Source organism: Scyliorhinus torazame, chromosome 7, assembly GCF_047496885.1.
Source record: "Scyliorhinus torazame isolate Kashiwa2021f chromosome 7, sScyTor2.1, whole genome shotgun sequence".
Lineage (NCBI taxonomy): Eukaryota > Metazoa > Chordata > Chondrichthyes > Carcharhiniformes > Scyliorhinidae > Scyliorhinus > Scyliorhinus torazame.
In genome coordinates, this window is record NC_092713.1 from 299,200,432 (window position 1) to 299,223,532 (window position 23,101).

At 47.8% G+C, this 23,101-nt stretch overlaps 1 protein-coding gene across 5 annotated transcripts in view; it reads left to right on the forward strand.

The window, feature by feature from the left end:
- The window catches only part of larp1 (La ribonucleoprotein 1, translational regulator), a 202,867-nt gene that overhangs the window by 140,609 nt on the left and 39,157 nt on the right, over positions 1-23,101 (forward strand). For all 5 annotated transcript variants that reach the window (XM_072512652.1, XM_072512653.1, XM_072512654.1 and 2 more), the window contains exons 15-16: positions 267-373; positions 22,314-22,471. In XM_072512652.1, the coding sequence (XP_072368753.1) occupies positions 267-373; positions 22,314-22,471 (265 nt within the window). The remainder of the gene's footprint in view (positions 1-266; positions 374-22,313; positions 22,472-23,101) is intronic.

The following is a 23,101-nucleotide window of genomic DNA, read 5'->3' on the forward strand; positions in this document are numbered from 1 at the left end:
TCTGAATGCTTGGCTGCCAATGGTGGTGCGAAAGGACAGGGTTCACGAGAGCCACTTAGTTGATGGAGGAATGAGCTGTGTATTTTGTGGAAGTCCAGTTTTCTTCTTGTACTCTTTCACTCATAGACAATTCTAAAATGTGATTAAATATACAGACAACAACATTCTGAGTAAAAAGGATCAAACAGCTCCTTTAGTCTGTAAAGAGCAGGAGATATTGTATCAATATTCAAGACCAGTTTTGGAGTTATTGGCATTTATTACAGACTCCTCGGAAGCGGAAAACAAGGCACAGCTCAAACCCTCCACTTGAGAGCCATGTGGGCTGGGTGATGGATTCAAGAGAGCACCGGCCAAGAACGTCCTCCTTCAGGTTAGATGCTGCACAGATTGAGAGGAATGTCCTCTCGAAACAACTTGATAACCTTAATGTTAAATAAGATTGAAGTGGAAAGATCCCATGGAAAATGTTACAGTGAGCAAAATATCCAGGTAATCGTCCGGTGAGGGAGAAATTCAGGGTAAAGTTACAGTGAAGGGAAAGCATGGCGAGTGGGGTCTCGATCATGTTACATTGAGTGGGTTTCCAGGGTATATTGCAGTGAGGGGGAATCTCAGAGTAATATTACCAAGAGGGAAGGAGCTCGAGGCAGTGATACCGTGAAGAAGGAACTCGGGGTAATGTTACAGTGACGGGGGATCTCAGGGTAATGTTACAGTGAGGGGGGATCTCCGAGTAATGTTACAGTGAGGGGCGATCTCAGGGTAATGTTACTGTGAGGGGCAATCTCAGGGTAATGTTACAGTGAGGAGGGATCTCAGGGTAATGTTACAGTGAGCGGTGATCTCAGGGTAATGTTACAGTAAGGAGGGATCTCGGTAATGTTACAGTGAGGGGCGATCTCAGGGTAATGTTACAGTGAGCGGTGATCTTGGGGTAATGTTATAGTGATGGGGGGTCTCAGGGTAGTGTTACAGTGAGGGAAAAGCATTGCGAGTGGGGTCACGATCATGTTACATTGAGGGGATTTCCAGGGTAATATTACAGTGAGCGGGAATCCCAGAGTAATGTTACAGTGAGGGGGGATCTCAGGGAAATGTTGCAGTGAGGGGGACCTCTGGGTAGTGTTACAGTGAAGGGACAGCATGGCGAGTGGGGTCTCGATCATGTTACATTGAGGGGATTTGCAGGGTAATACTACAGTGAGGGGGATACTCAGAGTAATATTACCACGAGGAAGGAACCCAAGGCAATGATACCGTGAAGAAGGAACTCGGGGTAATGTAGAACATAGAACATAGAAAATACAGCACAAAACAGGCCCTTCGGCCCACGACGTTGTGCCGAACCTTTGTCCTAGATTAATCATAGATTATCATTGAATTTACAGTGCCGAAGGAGTCCATTCGGCCCTTCGAGTCTGCACCGGCTCTTGGAAAGAGCACCCTACCCAAACTCAACAGCTCCACCCGACATTAAGGGCAATTTATCATGGCCAATCCACCTAACCTGCATATCTTTGGACTGTGGGAGGAAACCCACGCAGACACTGGGAGGATGTGCAGACTCCGCACAGAAAGTGATCCAAGCCGGAATCGAACCTGGGACCCTGGAGCTGTGAAGCAATTGTGCTATCCACAATGCTACCGTGCTGCCCTTAAGAACAAATAAATCTACGCTATATCATTTTACCGTAATCCATGTACCTATCCAATAGCTGCTTGAAGGTCACTAATATTTCCGACTCAACTACTTCCACAGGCAGTGCATTCCATGCCCCCACTACTCTCTGGGTAAAGAACCTACCTCTGATATCCCTCCTATATCTTCCACCTTTCACCTTAAATTTATGTCCCCTTGTAATGGTTTGTTCCACCCGGGGAAAAAGTCTCTGACTGTCTACTCTATCTATTCCCCTGGTCATCTTATAAACCTCTATCAAGTCGCCCCTCCTCCTTCTCCGTTCTAATGAGAAAAGGCCTAGCACCCTCAACCTTTCCTCGTAAGACCTACTCTCCATTCCAGGCAACATCCTGGTAAAACTTCTTTGCACCTTTTCCAAAGCTTCCACATCCTTCCTACAATTAGGCGACCAGAAGTGTACACAGTACTCCAAACGTGGCCTTACCAAAGTTTTGTACAGTTGCATCATCACCTCACGGCTCATAAATTCAATCCCTCTGTTAATGAACGCGAGCACACCATAGGACTTCTTCACAGCTCTATCCACTTGAGTGGCAACTTTCAAAGATGTATGAACATAGACCCCAAGATCTCTCTGCTCCTCCACATTGCCAAGAACTCTACCGTTAACCCTGTATTCCGCATTCATATTTGTCCTTCCAAAATGGACAACCTCACACTTTTCAGGGTTATCTGCCACTTCTCAGCCCAGCTCTGCATCCTATCTATGTCTCTTTGCAGCCGACAACAGCCCTCCTTACTATCCACAACTCCACCAATCTTCGTATCGTCTGCAAATTTACTGACCCACCCTTCAACTCCCTCATCCAAGTCATTAATGAAAATCACAAACAGCAGAGGACCCAGAACTGATCCCTGGTAACTGGGATCCAGGCTGAATATTTGCCATCCACCACCACTCTCTGACTTCTATCGGTTAGCCAGTTTGTTATCCAACTGGCCAAATTTCCCACTATCCCATGCCTCCTTACTTTCTGCAGAAGCCTACCATGGGGAACCTTATCAAATGCCTTACTAAAATCCATGTACACTACATCCACTGCTTTACCTTCATCCACATGCTTGGTCACCTTCTCAAAGGATTCAATAAGACTTGTAAGGCAAGACCGACCCCTCACATCCGTGCTGACTATCCCTAATCAAGCAGTGTCTTTCCAGATGCTCAGAAATCCTATCCTTCAGTACCCTTTCCATTACTTTGCCTACCACCGAAGTAAGACTAACTGGCCTGTAATTCCCAGGGTTATCCCTAGTCCCTTTTTTGAACAGGGGCACGACATTCGCCACTCTCCAATCCCCTGGTACCACCCCTGTTGACAGTGAGGACGAAAAGATCATTGCCAACGGCTCTGCAATTTCATCTCTTGCTTCCCATAGAATCCTTGGATATATCCCGTCAGGCCCGGGGGACTTGTCTATCCTCAAGTTTTTCTAAATGCCCAACACATCTTCCTTCCTAACAATTATTTCCTCAAGCTTACCAATCTGTTTCACACTGTCCTCTCCAACAATATGGCCCCTCTCATTTGTAAATACAGAAGAAAAGTACTCGTTCAAGACCTCTCCTATCTCTTCAGACTCAATACACAATCTCCCGCTACTGTCCTTGATCTGACCTACCCTCGCTCTAGTCATTCTCATATTTCTCACATATGTGTAAAAGGCCTTGGGGTTTTCCTTGATCCTACCCGCCAAAGATTGTTAATGCCCTCTCTTAGCTCTCATCCCTTTCTTCAGTTCCCTCCTGGCTATCTTGTATCCCTCCAATGCCCTGTCTGAACCTTGTTTCCACAGCCTTACATAAGTCTCATTTTTGCTCTTAACAAGACATTCAACCTCTCTTGTCAACCATGGTTCCCTCACTCGACCATCTCTTCCCTGCCTGGCAGGGACACGTAGTACCTGTTCCTTGAACAAGTTCCACATTTCACTTGTGTCCTTCCCTGACAGCCTATGTTCCCAACTTATGCACTTCAATTCTTGTCTGACAACATCGTATTTACCCTTCCCCCAATTGTAAACCTTGCCCTGTTGCACGCACCTATCCATTACTAAACTGAAAGTCACAGAATTGTGGTCACTATCTCCAAAATGCTCCCCCACTAACAAATCTATCACTTTCCCTGGTTCATTACCAAGTACTAAATCCAATATTGCCCCTCCTCTGGTCGGACAATCTACATACTGTGTTAGAAAAGCTTCCTGGACACACTGCACAAACACCACCCCATCCAAACTATTTGATCGAAAGAGTTTCCACTCAATATTTGGGGAGTTAAAGTCACCTATGACTACCCTGTGACTTCTGCACCTTTCCAAAATCTGTTTCCCAATCTGTTCCTCCACATCTCTGCTACTATTGGGGGGCCTATAGAATGCTCCTTTCCTATTTCTGACTTCAACCCATACTACCTCAGTAGGGCCTTCCCCCGGTAGGTCATCCCCCCCCCCCCCCCCCCCCTCAACAGCATCCAAAACGGTATACTTGTTTTGAAGGGGAACGGCCACGAGGGATCCCTGCCCTGTCTGCCTGTTTGTTTTTTTCCCCCTGACTGTAACCCAGCTATTCTTGTCCTGTACCTTGGGTGTGGTTACCTCCCTGTAACTCTTCTCAATCACCCCCTCTGCCTCCCGGATGATCCGAAGTTCATCCAGCTTCAGCTCCAGTTCCCTAACACGGTCTTTGAGGAGCTGAAGTTGGGTGCACTTCCCACAGGTATAGTCAGCGGGGACACCGGTGGTATCCCTCACCACCCACATCCTACAGGAGGAGCATGCAACTGGCCTAGCCTCCATCCCCTCTTACCTGACAGAATATAGCTGCCCTGTGGACTAACTAGATCTCCGCCCTCCGACTCTGCTCCCAGTCAGCTACACTTTCTGTAAACTCCTGGCTCTCTTCTCACTCTTTGCGGAAATGTCGGAAATAAAATGAAAGGAGCACCTTACTCCCTCCTCACCTAACTCCCTCGGTCACCAAACTCTTACTATAGCACTCAAATGCACCAAATTCAGCACTCCCTCAGTCACCAAACTCTCACTATAGCACTCAAATGCACCAAATTCAGCACTCCCTCAGTCACCAACCTCTCACTATCGCACTCAAATGCACCAAATTCAGCACTCCCTCAGTCACCAAACTCTCACTATAGCACTCAAATGCACCAAATTCAGCACTCAGTGCAAACAAAGTCTGCACTGTAGGGGATCACTTTTATACTGTGAATCTAGCCTCTGAAAACTGGCCTAATCCAATTAACTAATGAACAAGCTCCAGCTACAAGTGCCTTCAAGTAGAAGCTTGTTTAAAGCTGATTGAAAATTCACCTTCTCAACCAAACAGCAACTTTTAAGTTAGTTAACTAAATAAAAGAAAGACTAAACTTGAGATAAAAATGAAGCCTTATACTCCCTCGGTCACCAAACTCTTACTATAGCACTCAAATGCACCAAATTCAGCACTCAGTGCAAATGTTACAGTGGGGGGGGGAACCTCGGGGTAATGTTACAGTGAGGGGGGACCTCGGAGTAATGTTACAGTGAGGGGGAACCTCGGGGTAATGTTACAGTGAGGGATGATCTCAAGGTAATAAGAAAATAAGAACTAGGAGCAGGAGTAGGACATTTGGCCCCTCGAGCCTCCTCCGCCACTCAATGAGATCATGGCTGATCTTTTGTGGACTCAGCTCCACTTCCCGGCCCGAACACCATAACCCTTAATCCCGTTATTCTTCAAAATCTATCTATCTTTATGGTAAAAACATTTAATGAAGGAGCCTCTACTCCTTCACTGGGCAAGGAATTCCATAGATTCACAACCCTTTGGGTGAAGAAGTTCCTCCTAAACTCAGTCCTAAATCTACTTCCCCTTTTTTTGAGGCTATGCCCCCTAGTTCTGCTTTAACACGCCAGTGGAAACAACCTGCCCGCATCTATCCTATCTATTCCCTTCATAATTTTATATGTTTCTATAAGATTCCCCCCTCATTCTTCTAAATTCCAACGAGTACAGTCCCAGTCTACTCGACCTCTCCTCATAATCCAACCCCTTCAGCTCTGGGATTAACCTAGTAAATCTCCTCTGCCAGCCCTCCAGTGCCAGTACGTCCTTTCTCAAGTAAGGAGACCAAAACTGAACACTATACTCCAGGTGTGGCCTCACTAACACCTTATACAATTGCAGCATAACCTCCCTAGTCTTAAACTCCATTCCTCGAGCAATGAAGGACAAAATTCCATTCGCCGCCTTAATCACCTGATGCACCAGTAAACCAATTTTTTGCGACTCATGCACTAGCACACCCAGGTCGCTCTGCACAGCAGCATGTTTTAATATTTTATCATTTAAATAATAATCCCCTTTGCTGTTATTCCTACCAAAATTGATAACTTCACATTGTATTCCATCTGCCAGACCATAGCCCATTCACTTAGCCTATCCAAATCCCTCTGCAGACTTCCAGGATCCTCTGCACTTTTTGCTTTACTACTCATCTTCGTGTCGTATGCAAACTTGGACACATTGCCCTTGATCCCCAACTCCAAATCATCTATGTAAATTGTGAACAATTGTTGGCCCAACACTGATCCCCGAGGAACACCACTAGCTACTGGTTGCCAACAAGATAAACATCCATTAATCCCCACTCTTTGCTTTCTATTAATTAACCAATCCTCTATCCATGCTACTACTTTCCCCTTAATGCCATGCATCTTGATCTTATGCAGCAACCTTTTGTGTGGCACCTTGTCAAAGGCTTCCTGGAAATCCAGATATACCACATCCATTGGCTCCCTGTGATTTACCGCACGGGTAATGTCCTCAAAAGGTTCCACTAAATTAATTAGGCACGACCTGCCCTTTATGAACCCATGCTGCGTCTGCCCAATGGGACATTGTTACAGTGAGGGAGAATCTCAGGGTAATGTTACAGTGAGGGAGAATCTCAGGGTAATGTTACAGTGAGGTGGGACCTCAGGGTAATGTTACAGTGAGGGGGAGATCTCGGGGTAATGTTCCAAGGAGGGGCGATCTCAGTGAGGAGTGGTCTTGCGGTAATGCTACAGTGAGAGGGGTTCTCAGGGTAATGTTACAGTGAGAGGGGTTCTCGGGGTAATGTTACAGTGAGAGGGGTTCTCGGGGTAATGTTACAGTGAGGGGGGATCTCCGGGTAGTGTTACAATGAGGGGGGGATCTCCGGGTAATGTTACAGTGAGGGGGGAATCTCCAGGTAATATTACAGTGAGGGGGGGGTTTATTAGGCTAATGTTACAGTGAGGGGGGGATCGCGGGGTAATGTTCCAGTGAGGGGCAATCTCAGGGTAATGTTATAATGTTACAGTGAGGGGGGATCTCAGGGTAGTGTTACAGTGAAGGGGGATCTCTGGGTAGTATTACAGTGAGGGGAGGATGTCAGGGTAATGTTACAGTGAGGGGGCAATCTGAGGGTAATGTTACAGTGAGGGGGGGTCTCTGGGTAATGTTACAGTGAGGGGGGAATCTGAGGGTAATGTTACAGTGAGGTGGGAGCTCAGGGTAATGTTACAGTGAGGGGGGGATCTCAGGGTAATGTTACAGTGAGGGGAGGATGTCAGAGTCATGTTACACTGAGGGGGGATCGCGAGGTAATGTTACAGTGAGAGGCGATCTCAGGGTAATGTTGCAGTGAGGGGGGAATCTCAGGGTAATGTTACAGTGAGGGGGGATCTCAAGTTAATGTTACAGTGAGAGGGGATCTCTGGGTAATGTTACAGTGAGGGGGGATCTCAGGGTAGTGTTACAGTGAGGGGGAATCTCCCGGTAATGTTACAGTGAGGGGGGATCTCAGGGTAGTAATGTTACAGTGAGGGGGGGAATCTGAGGGTAATGTCGCAGTGAGGGGGGCATCTCAGGGTAATGTTACAGTGAGGGGGGATCTCCAGGTAATGTTACAGTGAGGGGGGGGGGGGGGAATCTCAGGGTAATGTTTCAGTGAGGGGGACCTCAGGGTAATGTTTCAGTGAGGGGGACCTCAGGGTAATGTTTCAGTGATGGGGGATCTCCGAGTAATGTTACAGTGAGGGGCGATCTCAGGGTAATGTTACAGTGAGGGGGGTTCTGAACGTAATGTTACAGTGAGGAGGGATCTCAGGGTAGAGTTACAGTGAGGGGTGATCTCAGGGTCATGTTACAGTGAGGGGGGATCTGAGGGTAATGTTACAGTGGGGGGGGATCTCAGGGTAATGTTACAGTGAGGGGGATCTCAGGGTAATGTTACAGTGAGGGAGGATCTCAGGGTAATGTTGCAGTGAGGACCGATCTCAGGGTAATGATACACTGGGGGATGTCAGGGAAATGTTAGTGAGGGGGGATGTGAGGACAATGTTACAGTGAGTGTGTATCTCTGGATAATGTTACGGTGAGGAGGCGGGATCTCGGGAATGTTACAGTGGGGGGGGGGATCTCAGGGTAATGTTACAGTGAGGGGGGATCTCCGGGTAATGTTACAGTGATGGGGGATCTCAGGGTAATGTTACAGTGAGGGGGGATCTCGGGGTAATGTTACAGTGGGGGGGGTGGATCTCCGGGTAATGTTACAGTGAGAAGGGAATCTCAGGGTAACGTTACAGTGAGGGGGGATCTCGGGGTAATGTTACAATGAGGTGGGGCTCAGGGTAATGTTACAGTGAGGGGGATCTCAGGGTAATGTTACAGTGAGGGAGGATCTCAGAGTAATGTTACAGTGAGGGGGGATCTCGTGGTAATGTTACAATGAGGTGGGGCTCAGGGTAATGTTACAGTGAGGGGGATCTCAGGGTAATGTTACAGTGAGGGAGGATCTCGGGGTAATGTTACAGTGAGGGAGTAATCTCCGGGTAATGTTGCAGTGAGCGCCAATCTCAGGGTAATGTTACACAGGGGGGATGTCAGGGAAACGTTAGTGAGGGGGGATGTGAGGACAATGTTACAGTGAGGGGGTATCTCCGGGTAATGTTACAGTGAGGAGGCGGGATCTCAGGGGAATGTTACAGTGAGGGGGGATCTCGGGATAATGTTACAGTGAGGGGGATCTCCAGGTAATATTAGTGGGGGAATATGAGGGTTATGTTACAGTGAGGGGGAAATATGAGGGTAATGTTACAGTGAAGGGGGGATCTCTGGGTAATGTTACAGTGAGGGGGGGGATCTCTGGGTAATGTTACAGTGAGGGGGGATCTCCAGGTAATGTTACAGTGAGGGGGGATCTCCCGGTAATGTTACAGTGAGGGGGGATCTCAGGGTAATGTTACAGTGAGGGGAGGGATCTCCGGGTAATGTTACAGTGTGGGGGGATCCCTGGGTAATGTTACAGTGAGGGGGGATCTCGGTGTAATGTTACAGTGATGGGGGATCTCAGGGTAATGTTACAGTGAGGGGGGATCTCGGGGTAATGTTACAATGAGGTGGGGCTCAGGGTAATGTTACAGTGAGCGGGGACCTCAGGGTAATGTTACAGTCGGGGGGTGGATCTCCGGGTAATGATACAGTGAGGGGGGATCTCGTGGTAATGTTACAATGAGGTGGGGCTCAGGGTAATGTTACAGTGAGGGGGATCTCAGGGTAATGTTACAGTGAGGGGGGATCTCGTGGTAATGTTACAATGAGGTGGGGCTCAGGGTAATGTTACAGTGAGGGGGATCTCAGGGTAATGTTACAGTGAGGGAGGATCTCAGGGTAATGTTACAGTGAGGGAGTAATCTCCGGGTAATGTTGCAGTGAGGGCCGATCTCAGGGTAATGTTACACGGGGGGATGTCAGGGAAATGTTAGTGAGGGGGGATGTGAGGACAATGTTACAGTGAGGGGGTATCTCCGGGTAATGTTACAGTGAGGAGGCGGGATCTCAGGGGAATGTTACAGTGAGGGGGGATCTCGAGGTAATGTTACAGTGAGGGGGGGATCTCTGGGTAATGTTACAGTGAGGGGGGATCTCCCGGTAATGTTACAGTGAGGGGGGATCTCCCGGTAATGTTACAGTGTGGGGGGATCTCCCGGTAATGTTACAGTGAGGGGGGATCTCAGGGTAATGTTACAGTGAGGGGAGGGATCTCCGGGTAATGTTACAGTGTGGGGGGATCTCAGGGTAATGTTACAGTGAGGGGGGATCTCCTGGTAATGTTACAATGAGGTGGGGCTCAGGGTAATGTTACAGTGAGGGGGATCTCAGGGTAATGTTACAGTGAGGGAGGATCTCAGGGTAATGTTACAGTGAGGGAGTAATCTCCGGGTAATGTTGCAGTGAGGGCCGATCTCAGGGTAATGTTACACAGGGGGGATGTCAGGGAAATGTTAGTGAGGGGGGATGTGAGGACAATGTTACAGTGAGGGGGTATCTCCGGGTAATGTTACAGTGAGGGGGTATCTCCGGGTAATGTTACAGTGAGGAGGCGGGATCTCAGGGGAATGTTACAGTGAGGGGGGATCTCGAGGTAATGTTACAGTGAGGGGGGGATCTCTGGGTAATGTTACAGTGAGGGGGGATCTCCCGGTAATGTTACAGTGAGGGGGGATCTCCCGGTAATGTTACAGTGTGGGGGGATCTCCCGGTAATGTTACAGTGAGGGGGGATCTCAGGGTAATGTTACAGTGAGGGGAGGGATCTCCGGGTAATGTTACAGTGTGGGGGGATCTCTGGGTAATGTTACAGTGAGGGGGGGATCTCTGGGTAATGTTACAGTGAGGGGGGATCTCCCGGTAATGTTACAGTGAGGGGGGATCTCCCGGTAATGTTACAGTGAGGGGGGATCTCAGGGTAATGTTACAGTGAGGGGGGACCTCATGGAAATGTTGCAGTGGGGGGGGGGGGGGGGATGTCAGGGTCATGTTACAGTGAGGTGGAGGATCTCAGGATAATGTTACAGTGAGGGGTGATCTCAGGGTCATGTTACAGTGGGGGGGGTGGATCTCCGGGTAATGTTACAGTGAGCAGGGAATCTCAGGGTAACGTTACAGTGAGGGGGGATCTCGGGGTAATGTTACAATGAGGTGGGGCTCAGGGTAATGTTACAGTGAGGGGGATCTCAGGGTAATGTTACAGTGAGGGAGGATCTCAGGGTAATGTTACAGTGAGGGGGGATCTCGGGGTAATGCTACAGTGAGGGGGGATCTCGGGGTAATGTTACAGTGAGGGGGGACCTCATGGAAATGTTGCAGTGGGGGGGGGGATGTCAGGGTCATGTTACAGTGAGGTGGAGGATCTCAGGATAATGTTACAGTGAGGGGTGATCTCAGGGTCATGTTACAGTGAGGGGGGAATCTCAGGGTGATGCTACAGTGAGGGTGGATCTCCAGGTAATATTAGTGAGGGAGAATCTGAGGGTAATGTTACAGGGGGGGGGGCGTCGCAGGGTAATGTTACAGTGAGGGGGGATCTCAGGGTAATGTTACAATGAGGGGGGATCTCGGGGTAATGTTACAATGAGGTGGGGCTCAGGGTAATGTTACAGTGAGCGGGGACCTCAGGGTAATGTTACAGTCGGGGGGTGGATCTCCGGGTAATGATACAGTGAGGGGGGATCTCGTGGTAATGTTACAATGAGGTGGGGCTCAGGGTAATGTTACAGTGAGGGGGATCTCAGGGTAATGTTACAGTGAGGGAGGATCTCAGGGTAATGTTACAGTGAGGGAGTAATCTCCGGGTAATGTTGCAGTGAGGGCCGATCTCAGGGTAATGTTAGTGAGGGGGGATGTGAGGACAATGTTACAGTGAGGGGGTATCTCCGGGTAATGTTACAGTGAGGAGGCGGGATCTCAGGGGAATGATACAGTGAGGGGGGATCTCGAGGTAATGTTACAGTGAGGGGGGGATCTCTGGGTAATGTTACAGTGAGGGGGGATCTCCCGGTAATGTTACAGTGAGGGGGGATCTCCCGGTAATGTTACAGTGTGGGGGGATCTCCCGGTAATGTTACAGTGAGGGGGGATCTCAGGGTAATGTTACAGTGAGGGGAGGGATCTCCGGGTAATGTTACAGTGTGGGGGGATCTCTGGGTAATGTTACAGTGAGGGGGGGATCTCTGGGTAATGTTACAGTGAGGGGGGATCTCCCGGTAATGTTACAGTGAGGGGGGATCTCCCGGTAATGTTACAGTGAGGGGGGATCTCAGGGTAATGTTACAGTGAGGGGGGACCTCATGGAAATGTTGCAGTGGGGGGGGGGGGGGGATGTCAGGGTCATGTTACAGTGAGGTGGAGGATCTCAGGATAATGTTACAGTGAGGGGTGATCTCAGGGTCATGTTACAGTGGGGGGGGTGGATCTCCGGGTAATGTTACAGTGAGCAGGGAATCTCAGGGTAACGTTACAGTGAGGGGGGATCTCGGGGTAATGTTACAATGAGGTGGGGCTCAGGGTAATGTTACAGTGAGGGGGATCTCAGGGTAAAGTTACAGTGAGGGAGGATCTCAGGGTAATGTTACAGTGAGGGAGTAATCTCCGGGTAATGTTGCAGTGAGGGCCGATCTCAGGGTAATGTTACACAGGGGGGATGTCAGGGAAATGTTAGTGAGGGGGGATGTGAGGACAAAGTTACAGTGAGGGGGTATCTCCGGGTAATGTTACAGTGAGGAGGCGGGATCTCAGGGGAATGTTACAGTGAGGGGGGATCTCGAGGTAATGTTACAGTGAGGGGGGGATCTCTGGGTAATGTTACAGTGAGGGGGGATCTCCCGGTAATGTTACAGTGAGGGGGGATCTCCCGGTAATGTTACAGTGTGGGGGGATCTCCCGGTAATGTTACAGTGAGGGGGGATCTCAGGGTAATGTTACAGTGAGGGGAGGGATCTCCGGGTAATGTTACAGTGTGGGGGGATCTCTGGGTAATGTTACAGTGAGGGGGGGATCTCTGGGTAATGTTACAGTGAGGGGGGATCTCCCGGTAATGTTACAGTGAGGGGGGATCTCCGGGTAAAGTTACTGTGAGGGTGGGATCTCCGGGTAATGTTACAGTGAGGGGGGTCCTCAGGGTAATGTTACAATGTGGGGAGATCTCTGGTTAATGTTACAGTGAGGGGGGATCTCAGGGTAATGTTACAGTGAGGGGTTCTCAGGGTAAAGTTACAGTGAGGAGGGATCTCCGGGTAGTGTTACAATGAGGAGGGGTCTGAGGGTAATGTTACAGTGAGGGGGGGATCGCAGGGTAATGTTACAGTGAGGGGCGATCTTGGGGTCATGTTTCAGTGAGGGGGGATCTCTGGGTAATGTTACAGTGAGGAGGGATCTCTGGTTAGTGTTACAGTGAGGGGTGGATCTCCGGGTGATGTTACAGTGACGGGGATCTCGGTAATGTTACAGTGACGGGGGGGATCTTGGGGGACTGTTACAGTGAGGGGGGATCTCAGGGTAACGTTACAGTGAGGAAGAGAATCTCAGGGTAATGTTACAGTGAGGGCTAATCTCGGGGTTATGTTACAGTGAGGGGGGATCTCCAGGTAATGTTACAGTGAGGGGGGATCTCCAGGTAATGTTACAGTGACGGGGGATCTCCAGGTAATGTTACAGTGAGGGGGGAATCTGAGGGTAATGTTAAAGAGAGGGGGGATTTCCGGGTAATGTTACAGTGAGGAGGCGGAATTTGGGGGTAATGTTACAGTGAGGGGGAATTTGGGGGTAATGTTACAGTGAGGGGGGTCTCTGGGTAATGTTACAATGAGGGACGATCTCAGGGTAATGTTACACGGGGGGGATGTCAGGGTAGTGTTACAGTAACGTTACAGTCTTGTGTCAGTATGGTTGGTGTCTTGTATTGTTATTGAGTGGAATTGCTTTGTTGAGAATGTGCTTGGTGGAGCAGGGTTGGTGGAACAGGCTATGTGTAAGTTCAGTTGTCAATGTTTAAAAACAGGTTGAAATGGGAATGTAACAACTTGTTTTTATGCAGCACCTTTATTGCAATTAAATGTCCCAAGACATTTTGTGGACACCATAAAACAAATATGATACAGTGCTACAAAAGGAGATATTAGGTTGGGTGAGCAAAATCTTGGTCAAAGAGCTAGCTTTCAAGGAGCGTCTTCAAGGAGCAATGAGATGTAGAAAGGCTTGGTTGAAAAATCCAGTGCATCGGTCCACATTCAGCTGTGATGGTGAAATTAAAATCAGGGATGGTCGAGGTCAGAATTGGAGGAGAGCAGGAATCTCAGCTGGTTCTGCGGCGGGGGGGGGGGGGGGGGGGGGGAGGAGAGAGGAGAGATTACAGAGCTAAGGAGGAATGTAGGGATTTTCTAGGGCCATGGCGAATTTGAAAACATTGGAGAATTTTTAAACTCGTGATGCTGCTTCAGTGGGTGTCAATGGCGAGCACAGAGGTATGAGTGAATGGGATTTGGTGAATTTGGACATGGACAACAGGATTTTAAACCTTGTGTGGAAGGCTGGTCAGGAATAGTCAAGTCTAGGGATGACAAAGACATGGATAACGGTTTCACTTGCAGATGAGTTGAGGCAGAAGTTAAATTGGGCAGTGTTACGGTGGTCGAAATAGACAGTCTTCATAATAGCACAAATATGTTATGTGGGGTTACGGGGATGGAGAGTGAAATGGACCTAGTTAAGATGATCTTTCGGAGGGTCGATGCAAACTTGAGAGGCCGAATGGCCTCCTGCACTGTAGGGATTCTATGATTCTGAGATGGAATGCTCATATCAGGGTCATATCAGGGTCAAATATGGCACCAGAGTTGTGAGCAGCATAGTTGAGTGGATAGGAATGGAGTTGCGTGAGGAGTGAAGTTTGTGGCAGGGACCACAGATAATGGCTTCATCCTTCCCATAATTTAATTGTAGACATTTCTTACTCATTCAGTACTGGATGTCAACCAAATAGTGAGATAATTTTCAGACCATGGAGCGGTCGAGAAAGGTGTCAGTCAACTTTCGTCAGCATATATGTGGAAACCTGGCACCTTTTTGGATGATGTCGCTATGGGGCAGCGTGTAGATAAGAAATAGGAAGGGCCAAGGAAATTCTTGGGGGGGCCCCCAGAGTTAACCGTGCAGGAGCAGGAAGAGAAGCCATTGTAGATGATTCTTGACCTACCATTAGAAAGATAAGAATGGAGCCAAGCGCTGCCACCCAACTGGACAATGGTGGAAAAACATTGGAGGAGAGTATTTAAAAAAAAAAAAATTAATTCGTGAGCCGTGGCGTCAGCAACAAGGCCAGCGTTTATTGCCCGCCCCTAATTGCCCTTCAGAAGATGGTGGTGAGCTGCCTTCTTGAACTGCTGCAGTCCATGTAGTGTAGGTACACCCATAGTATTGTTCAGGAGGGAATTCCAGAATTTTGGCCCAAATCAACTGCAGAGGGGTGAGAAATCCAAGTTGCATTGGTTTGTCTTTGTCAGTTTCAGTATGTCATTGTGACTTTAGATTCAGTTTCTCCCTCCTTCAAATCTGCCACTGTCACCCTGTTTCAGCACGGGTGCAGAGGTGGAAACCTGATTGGACGAATTGGAACATCAAGTTCCAGGAAAGGTGAGGTTGAATTTAGAAAACGGCAAAGTATTCAAGGACTTTGGAGAGGAAAGAGGTTGGAGATGATCAGCAGTTTGTGAAGCCTTGTCGGGTCGAGGGTTGGATTTTGAAGAGCGGGGTGACCGTGGCGTTTGAAGGAGGGAGGAACTGAATCTAAAGACCTATTGACCAATCTATTGACTATCAGCTAACTAGGGGAGCCAGGAAAGAAATTTGAGTTATCAGTAGTGGGAGTAGGGTCACGAGATCAAGAGGTGAGTCTAATGTACAACATGAGCTACGAGAGGGGCTCAAGGGGAGATAACGAAACTTAGGAAGATCCGAGTCTGGGGCTTGGGGGGGATTATTTGGCAGAAGCTTGGCCCGGTTGACTAGAGGAAGTGAGGTAAGTAGAAGGGCAGAAACTGTGTGGTCTCAACGTGAGTGGCAGAGTTCGTGAGACCTTTGCACTTATTGTTGGAGGAAAGAGGGTGTGTCGATTTCATAAGACTACTTGCAATAGAAAATCAAATTGGCTGTTAACTTTTCCTTCTGTGTGATCCTGGAATAGTAAACGGTTTTCTCAGCTGAGCGCAGGACCTGATATTATTTTAATTGCCTCTTTGCTGTTGCTGGGTTAAAATCCTCAAGTTCAGCGGTTCAAGAAGATGCACCTTAAGGGTAGTTGGAGAAGAGCAACAACTGCTGGCCTAACCAATGATGCTCACATTCCTTGACAGTATCAAAAAAAGTTGAAGTTGACAGAGAACAAAGAACAAAGAAAAGTACAGCACAGGAACAGGCCCTTCGGCTCTCCAAGCCCGTGCCGACCATGCTGACCAATCTTCTACACTTCGTGGGTCCGTATCCCTCTATTCCCATCCTATTCATGTATTTGTCAAGATGCCCCTTAAATGTCACTATCGTCCCTGCTTCCACCATCTCCTCCGGTAGTGAGTTCCAGGCACCCACTACCCTCTGTGTAAAAAAACTTGCCTGTTACATCTACTCTAAACCTTGCCCCTCTCACCTTAAACCTATGCCCCCCTAGTAATTGACCCCTCTACCCTGGGGAAAAGCCTCTGACGATCCACTCTGTCTATGCTCCTCATAATTTTGTAGACCTCTATCAGGTCGCCCCTCAACCTCGTTCCAGTGAGAACAAACCGAGTTTATTCAACCGCTCCTCATAGCTAATGCCCTCCATACCAGGCAACATTCTGGTAAATCTCTTCTGCACCCTCTCTAAAGCCTCCACATCCTTCTGGTAGTGTGGTGACCAGAATTGAACACTATACTCCAAGTGTGGCCTAACTAAGGTTCTATACAGCTGCAACATGACTTGCCAATTCTTATACTCAATGCCCCGGTCAATGAAGGCAAGCATACCGTATGCCTTCTTGACTACCTTTTCCACCTGTGTTGCCCCTTTCAGTGACCTGTGGACCTGTACACCTAGATCTCTCTAACTTTCAATACTCTTGAGTGTTCTACCATTCACTGTATATTCCCTACCTGCATTAGACCTTCCAAAATGCATTACCTCACATTTGTCCGGATTAAGCTCCATTTACCATCTCTCCGCCCAAGTCTCCAAACAATCTAAATCCTGCTGTATCCTCTGACAGTCCTCATCGCTATCCGCAATTCCACCAACCTTTGTGTCGTCTGCAAACTTACTAATCAGACCAGTTACATTTTCCTCCAAATCATTTATATATACTACGAACAGCAAAGGTCCCAGCACTGATCCCTGCGGAACACCACTAGTCACAGCCCTCCAATTAGCAAAGCACCCTTCCATTGCTACTCTCTGCCTTCTATGACCTAGCCAGTTCTGTATCCACCTTGCCAGCTCACCCCTGATCCCGTGTGACTTCACCTTTTGTACTAGTCTACCATAGGGACCTTGTCAAAGGCCTTACTGAAGTCCATATAGACAACGTCCACTGCCCTACCTGCATCAATCATCTTTGTGACCTCCTCGAAAAACTCAATCCAGTTAGTGAGACACGACCTCCCCTTCACAAAACCATGCTGCCTCTCACTAATACGTCCATTTGCTTCCAAATGGGAGTAGATCCTGTCTCAACGAATTCTCTCCAGTAATTTCCCTACCACTGACGTAAGGCTCACCAGCCTGTAGTTCCCTGGATTATCCTTGCTACCCTTCTTAAACAGAGGAACAACATTGGCTATTCTCCAGTCCTCCGGGACATCACCTGAAGACAGTGAGGATCCAAAGATTTCTGTCAAGGCCTCAGCAATTTCCTCTCCAGCCTCCTTCAGTATTCTGGGGTAGATCCCATCAGACCCTGGGGACTTATCTACCTTAATATTTTTCAAGATGCCCAACACCTCGTCTTTTTGGATCTCAATGTGACCCAGGCTATCTACACACCCTTCCCCAGACTCAACATCTACCAATTCCTTCTCTTTGGCGAATACTGATGCAAAGTATTCATTTAGTACCTCGCCCATTTCCTCTGGCTCCACACATAGATTTCCTTGCCTATCCTTCAGTGGGCCAACCCTTTCCCTGGCTACCTCTTTTTATGTACGTGTAAAAAGCCTTGGGATTTTCCTTAACCCTATTTGCCAATGACTTTTCATGACCCCTTCTAACCCTCCTGACTCCTTGCTTAAGTTCCTTACTACTTTCCTTATATTCCACACAGGCTTTGTCTGTTCCCAGCCTTTTAGCCCTGACAAATGCATCCTTTTTCGTTTTGACGAGGCCTACAATATCTCTCATTATCCAAGGTTCCCGAAAATTGCCGTATTTATCCTTCTTTCTCACAGGAACATGCCGGTCCTGAATTCCTTTCAACTGACACTTGAAAGCCTCCCACATGTCAGATGTTGATTTACGCTCAAACATCCGCCCCCAATCTAGGTTCTTCAGTTCCCGCCTAATATTGTTATAATTAGCCTTCCCCCAATTTAGCACATTCACCCTAGGACCACTCTTATCCTTGTCCACCAGCACTTTAAAACTTACTGAATTGTGGTCACTGTTCCCGAAATGCTCCCCTACTGAAACTTCTACCACCTGGCCGGGCTCATTCCCCAATACCAGGTCCAGTACAGCCCCTTCCCTAGTTGGACTGTCTACATATTGTTTTAAGAAGCCCTCCTGGATGCTCCTTACAAACTCCGCCCCGTCTAAGCCCCTGGCACTAAGTGAGTCCCAGTCAATATTGGGGAAGTTGAAGTCTCCCATCACCACAACCCTGTTCTTTTTACTCTTTTCCAAAATCTGTCTACCTATCTGCTCCTATCTCCTGCTGGCTGTTGGGAGGCCTGTAGTAAACCCCCAACATTGTGACTGCACCCTTCTTATTCCTGATCTCTACCCATATAGCCTCACTGCCCTCTGAGGTGTCCTCCCGTAGTACAGCTGTAATCTCCCTAACCAGTAGCGCAACTCCGCCACCCTTTTTACATCCCCCTCTATCCCGCCTGAAACATCTAAATCCTGGAACGTTTAGCTGTCAATCCTGCCCTTCCCTCAACCAGGTCTCTGTAATGGCAACAACATCATAGTTCCAAGTACTAATCCAAGCTCTAAGTTCATCTGCCTTACTCGTAATACTTCTTGCATTAAAACATATGCACTTCAGGCCACCAGACCCGCTGTGTTCAGCAATTTCACCCTGTCTGCTCTGCCTCAGAGCCATACTGTCCCTATTCCCTAGTTCTCCCTCAATGCTCTCACCTTCTGACCTATTGCTCCCGTGCCCACCCCCATGCCATACTAGTTTAAACCCTCCCGTGTGATACCAGCAAACCTCGCGGCCAGGATATTTATGCCTCTCCAGTTTAGATGCAACCTGTCCTTATATAGGTCACACCTGCCCCGGAAGAGCTCCTAGTGGTCCAGATAACGGAAACCCTCCCTCCTACACCAGCTGTACATCAATCCTACACCAGAAGACAAAACCTACTTTCTGCCATATCCGTTTGAGGCTACTTTTCTTGGACATGTGGGAGCGGGAATATGAGGGCTGTACCAGGGAGGATATCCTGGGTGAGAGAGAGCGTCATGTTTTTACTGGGGACTATGGCATCAAAGTGGAGGTGAGAGTGTGGTTGTGCAGATCAGTAGCTGCAGAAATGTTGAGCTGAACAGAGGACCAAAAGCTGAAGAATTGTGACTTGGTGGTGCAATTCAAAGTGAATTGGAGAGAGTTTTTTTCCCCAGGGACGGGTACCAAAGGAGGTAGGATTTGGAGAGGAGGAATTATATTGGTGGAAATAGTATTTTTTAGGATATATTTTTATTAGATTTTCTCCCCATTTAAAAAAAATAAATGCAACCAACAACAAAAATGGGTGTAAAACGGGTACAGACAGAATAAATACAAGCAGAACAGCACAGAATAGGTTTCGGAATAGGACATTTGGAGGGACCAGAGTCTCGAACTTAAATGCCAGATCAATCCACCAACGAGATGCCACAGTGAGTGGGGAAAAGAGGGCAAGATCATATTAATGCAGAGGGATAACAAGACAGGTCATACACCCCAAAGTATCGCGATTCAGACTAACAACTTGAGGTGAATTAAATTAAATTGAATTGAAATGAAATTCATTCTCTCCTGAAAAGCCCAACAGGAGAAAGTCAGTCGAAGACGTGCCTATGAATTTAATGCAGGGGTCACCTACAGTATGGAATTCATCGGATTTAGAGTGGAAAACATATGTCAAAAATTCCATGGGGATACATTCCATTATCAACCTGTGCCAGTTTTGGATAGAAGGATATTTGTCACTAATCCAGGAGTATAGGATATTCTTATGAGCGGCAAAGGGGTGGAGGTGGTCTAATCTCTGATTAATGCTTTTGGGGTGGTGAGGTGGAAGAACATAAGAAATAGTTGCTGGAGCAGACCAGTTGGCCCATCAATCCTAGTCCAACAAATGAACACGATCAGGACTGAACTTTCAACCTTTCTGCACTGTCCCATATCCCATAATTCCCTTAATACCCAAAAATCTATCAATTTACCTTGGATACATTTACTGACTGAGCATCACTCCTCTCCTGGGTTGAATATTTCAGAGATTCACAGCCTTTAGAATGAAGAAATTGCTCCTCGTTTCAATTCTTAATCGCTCATTCTGAGGCTGTGACCCCCTGTTCTAGATTCTCCAGTCAAGGGAGTGGCAATGCACATTGGTTGAGGAGTTTAGATGTAGGGGGAGACTGAGGGAGGGTAGGAGGTAGTGAACTCAGGAGGGGGAATGGAATGGAGGTTGAACAAAGAACAAGGAAAAGTACAGCACAGGAACAGGCCCTTCGGCCCTCCAAGCCTGCGCCGACCATGCTGCCCATCTAAACTAAAATCTTCTACACTTCCGGGGTCCGTATCCCTCTATTCCCATCCTATTCATGTATTTGTCAAGATGCCCTTAAACGTCACTATTGTCCCTGCTTCCACCACCTCCTCCGGAAGTGAGTTCCAGGCACCCACTACATTCTGTGTTTTTAAAAAAAAAAACCCTGCCTCGTACATCTCCTCTAAACCTTGTCCCTCACACCTTAAACCTATGCCCTCTAGTAATTGACCCCTCTACCCTGGGAAAAAGTCTCAGACTATCCACTGTCTATGCCCCTCATAATTTTGTAGACCTCTATCAGGTCGCCCCTCAACCTCCTTCGTTCCAGTGAGAACAAACCAAGTTTATTCAATCTCTCCTCATAGCTAATGCCCTCCATACCAGGCAACATCCTGGTAAATCTCTTCTGCACCCTCTGTAAAGCCTCCACATCCTTCTGGTAGTGTGGTGACCAGAATTGAACACTATACTCCAAGTGTGGCCTAACTAAGGTTCTACACAGCTGCAACATGACTTGCCAATTTTTATACCCAATGCCCCGGTCAATGAAGGCAAGCATGCCGTATGCCTTCTTGACTACCTTCTCCACCTGTGTTGTCCCTTTCAGTGACCTGTGGACCTGTACACCTAGATCTTTGACTGTCAATACTCTTGAGGGTTCTACCATTCACGGTATATTCCCTACCTGTATTAGACTTTCCAAAATGCATTACCTCACATTTGTCCGGATTAAACTCCATCTGCCATCTCTCCACCCAAGTCTCCAAACAATCTAAATCCTGCTGTATCCTCTGACAGTCCTCATCGCTATCCGCAATTCCACCAACCTTTGTGTCGTCTGCAAACTTACTAATCAGACCAGTTCCATTTTCCTCCAAATCATTTGTATCTGCTACAAACTGTAAAGGTCCCAGCACTGATCCCTGCGGAACAAGGTTGAAGTCAATGAGCGTGAGAAGTCGTTCGGTGCGGAGACTGAGAGAGGAAACCAGAGAAGATACCTAAATGAGAGCACTGGCATCGTACTTTGGGTGATAAAGCACCAAGATTTTAAATAATTTTTGAGGTGGCTGGACAAAGTGAGATACTTAAAGTATGACTAAGTGCCAGAGGAGTAGGGGGACATACCAGGGCGTGATTTGTTGAGTACAGCCATATTCCCACAACGATGATCTAGCCAAGGAAAGTGGTTCCTTCAGTTGGGGGGGGGGGGGGGGTTTATCATCTCTCAGCTAGGTTTCCAGTAAGACATAATGTCAATACAATCATCCACAATAAGCTCATGGACTGCAAAGGCTTTGTTCATCTGTGAGTAAAACTTCTGCAGTGAGAGGTGAGGAGGGGTGTTGGTAGCTGTTCCACTGGCCGTGTGCAGAGGATCAGCACTGAACCATGAGTTGGACGGAGCAAAGGTGGCAAGATCAGTCTGCAGCCAGCATACTAAGCAGGAGGTTAGGTGAGAGCAGTTGCTGCTGCTTGTAAGGCAGCAGCATTGTGTGCCTCGACTGACCTTGACTGAGAATGCCAGGAGAGGGACAAGGGATGCTACAGGCTTATTTAAGGAGGAGTCAAGCCTGTGGCAGCATCAGGAGAGTAAAAAGGTGATGGAGTAATGACCACATCACTTTAAGGGGATAAACATCTGGTGCAGCAGTAACGCGAAGGGGTCACTAGAAGCTGAGCTTGTGCTAATGTGTGGCAGTGGATAATTTGAGTATCAACGCACAATTGTAAATATTTAAGACTTGTGTTGCCATTTTACTGGGTGTTCAGTAAATTTTGTGTTTTGTGGCAGCTCCAATGCCAGCCCGTCAGAGGGAATCCCGATCGCTGGAAGCTACGGTTGCACCCCACAGTCTCTTCCCAAGTTCCAACATCCCTCACATGAACTGCTGAAGGAGAACGGATTCACACAACATGTTTATCACAAGTTCCGCAGGAGATGCCTGAACGGTAGGTGTTGGGAGTTCTGACATCAAGCCCTGCTTCAACATGCTCAATAATTTCCCCCAATTAATTGTTGCGAGAACTGAAGCCGTTGTTTTCGGTCTCCACCCTAACTATTCCTGAGCTACCGTCTCCCTCTCCCTTACAGCTGTCTGAAACTAAACCAGACTGTTTGCAATCTTGGTATCGTACTTTGCCCCGAGATGAACTTACGAACTTGTTTGCGCCGTCACTAAGACCTTCTGTTCCCACCTCCATACTTCACCCGTGCCTCAGTTCATCTGCTGCTGAAACCCTCATTCATGCCTTTGCGAGGCCTCTAGATTTGGCTGTGCCAACACACTTCTGGTTGGTCTCCCACATTCTGCCAGCTGCAATCTTGAGGTCATCAAACTCTGTTGCCCATGTCCTAACTTGCACCAAAGCCTTACTTCCCCCTCCTGGTCAAGCAGTGATTTAATTTTGAAATTCCCAGCATTTTCTTTCAATTCATCTTAACAGCTTTGTCCCTCCTGTTGAGTATTTATAGTATTTTCAGTGATTCCTTCCCCGCAGCTGAATGGAATGGATTTTTGCTTATGTGAAGTCATTTGATTGACTGTTTGTGTAAGTAACTGGGTAGTGTGACAGCGTAGT